Raw genomic sequence first — 1270 nt, forward strand, 5'->3', positions numbered from 1 at the left:
TCAGAATTCTAAGCACCTGAGAGAAAGTGGGCACCTCCCAGAACATTGTTTTGTGCCACTCCCAACAGAAATACTCCAGGTGGACAACTTCAGCAATCAGGAGCTCCTCAGTTGCTCATAGCAAATCCCACCTTGGAGTTTACAAAGACTTATGGGTAGAAAAGCCACACAAAGTAATTTACTACAGTGCACATACATAATAGTTCAGCCTGCCCACCCCTCTATCCACCTACATACCTGTGTTTGTCTTCACTGACAACACAGTACTGTATGTGCAGAAGGGTTCATCTTTGTTGTCTGCACCTCCCATATACCTCTCTATGTCTTCCTCTTCCTCAGTGCCACCATGTTGATCACTCACATTTGGTACATTGCCCTTCTCTTCACCCAAATCAATACTTATCTCTACCTATCTGACAGTGTTCCCTCCCCTCCCACTCCACCCCTGGTAACCAACAAAGAAAATATTCTTCCATATACAAACCATTCCTTGACTTTTACAATGATGGACTAATACAATATTTGTCTTTCTGTGATTGATTTATTTCACTCAGCATAATGTCCTCCAAGTGCATCCATGTTATGTGGTATTTTGCAGATTCTACATTATTCTTTAGTGTTCATAGCACATACTTTTATTTCTGAATTAAATTGCCATAATTTATTATTATTTTTTTATTTTTAATGTTACAGAAGCCAAGGCTGCCCCAAGAGATTGTTTCATTGATGTGAATTCTAAAGGTGACAGATTTGGCAATTGTGGGTTTTCTGGCAATGAATATAAGAAGTGTGCCACTGGGTAAGTGGAAATGAGTTTAAGAAGTAATAGGAAAGATTATAAAACCAGTCATGTGCGGGAATTTTTTTATAACTCTTTGTAACTGCTGACTTTTTCTACTTTAAATGCCTTACTTTTCAAATGTACAATTTGGTAACAAGACTTGAGGGATTCTTGTGTTAGGAACAGAACTGGCAAAATAATTCATTCCTTTCTAAAGCTAACTGCCCAGTACCTAGTAATTTTTAAAATCTTACTTTGTTTATACTTGATCTACAATAAGAACCCCACCAAAGCAACCTTTTCTTCTTTTACTAAGACATTGTTAAAGGTTCCTGCAAAATTACTGCTGTACTTCATTATTTTCTTCTAGCTGTTTATAATTTTAAAGTAATGAATGAGAACTTTTTTATTTGTGTAAGTAATATTTGAGAACTCTGGTGGCATAGTGCCTAAAGCATTTGACTGCTAACCAGAAGGCTGGCGGTTCAA

The 1270-nt window shown here is 37.1% G+C and overlaps 1 protein-coding gene across 1 annotated transcript in view; it reads left to right on the forward strand.

Annotated features, from left to right (window-relative positions):
- The window catches only part of ADAM9 (ADAM metallopeptidase domain 9), a 233057-nt gene that overhangs the window by 160122 nt on the left and 71665 nt on the right, over positions 1-1270 (forward strand). The window contains exon 15 of the mRNA XM_007935059.2: positions 694-799. Coding sequence (XP_007933250.1) covers positions 694-799 — 106 coding nt within the window. The remainder of the gene's footprint in view (positions 1-693; positions 800-1270) is intronic.

This window comes from Orycteropus afer, unplaced genomic scaffold (genome assembly GCF_000298275.1).
Source record: "Orycteropus afer afer isolate SDZICR_OR568_19922 unplaced genomic scaffold, OryAfe1.0 scaffold00024, whole genome shotgun sequence".
Lineage (NCBI taxonomy): Eukaryota > Metazoa > Chordata > Mammalia > Tubulidentata > Orycteropodidae > Orycteropus > Orycteropus afer.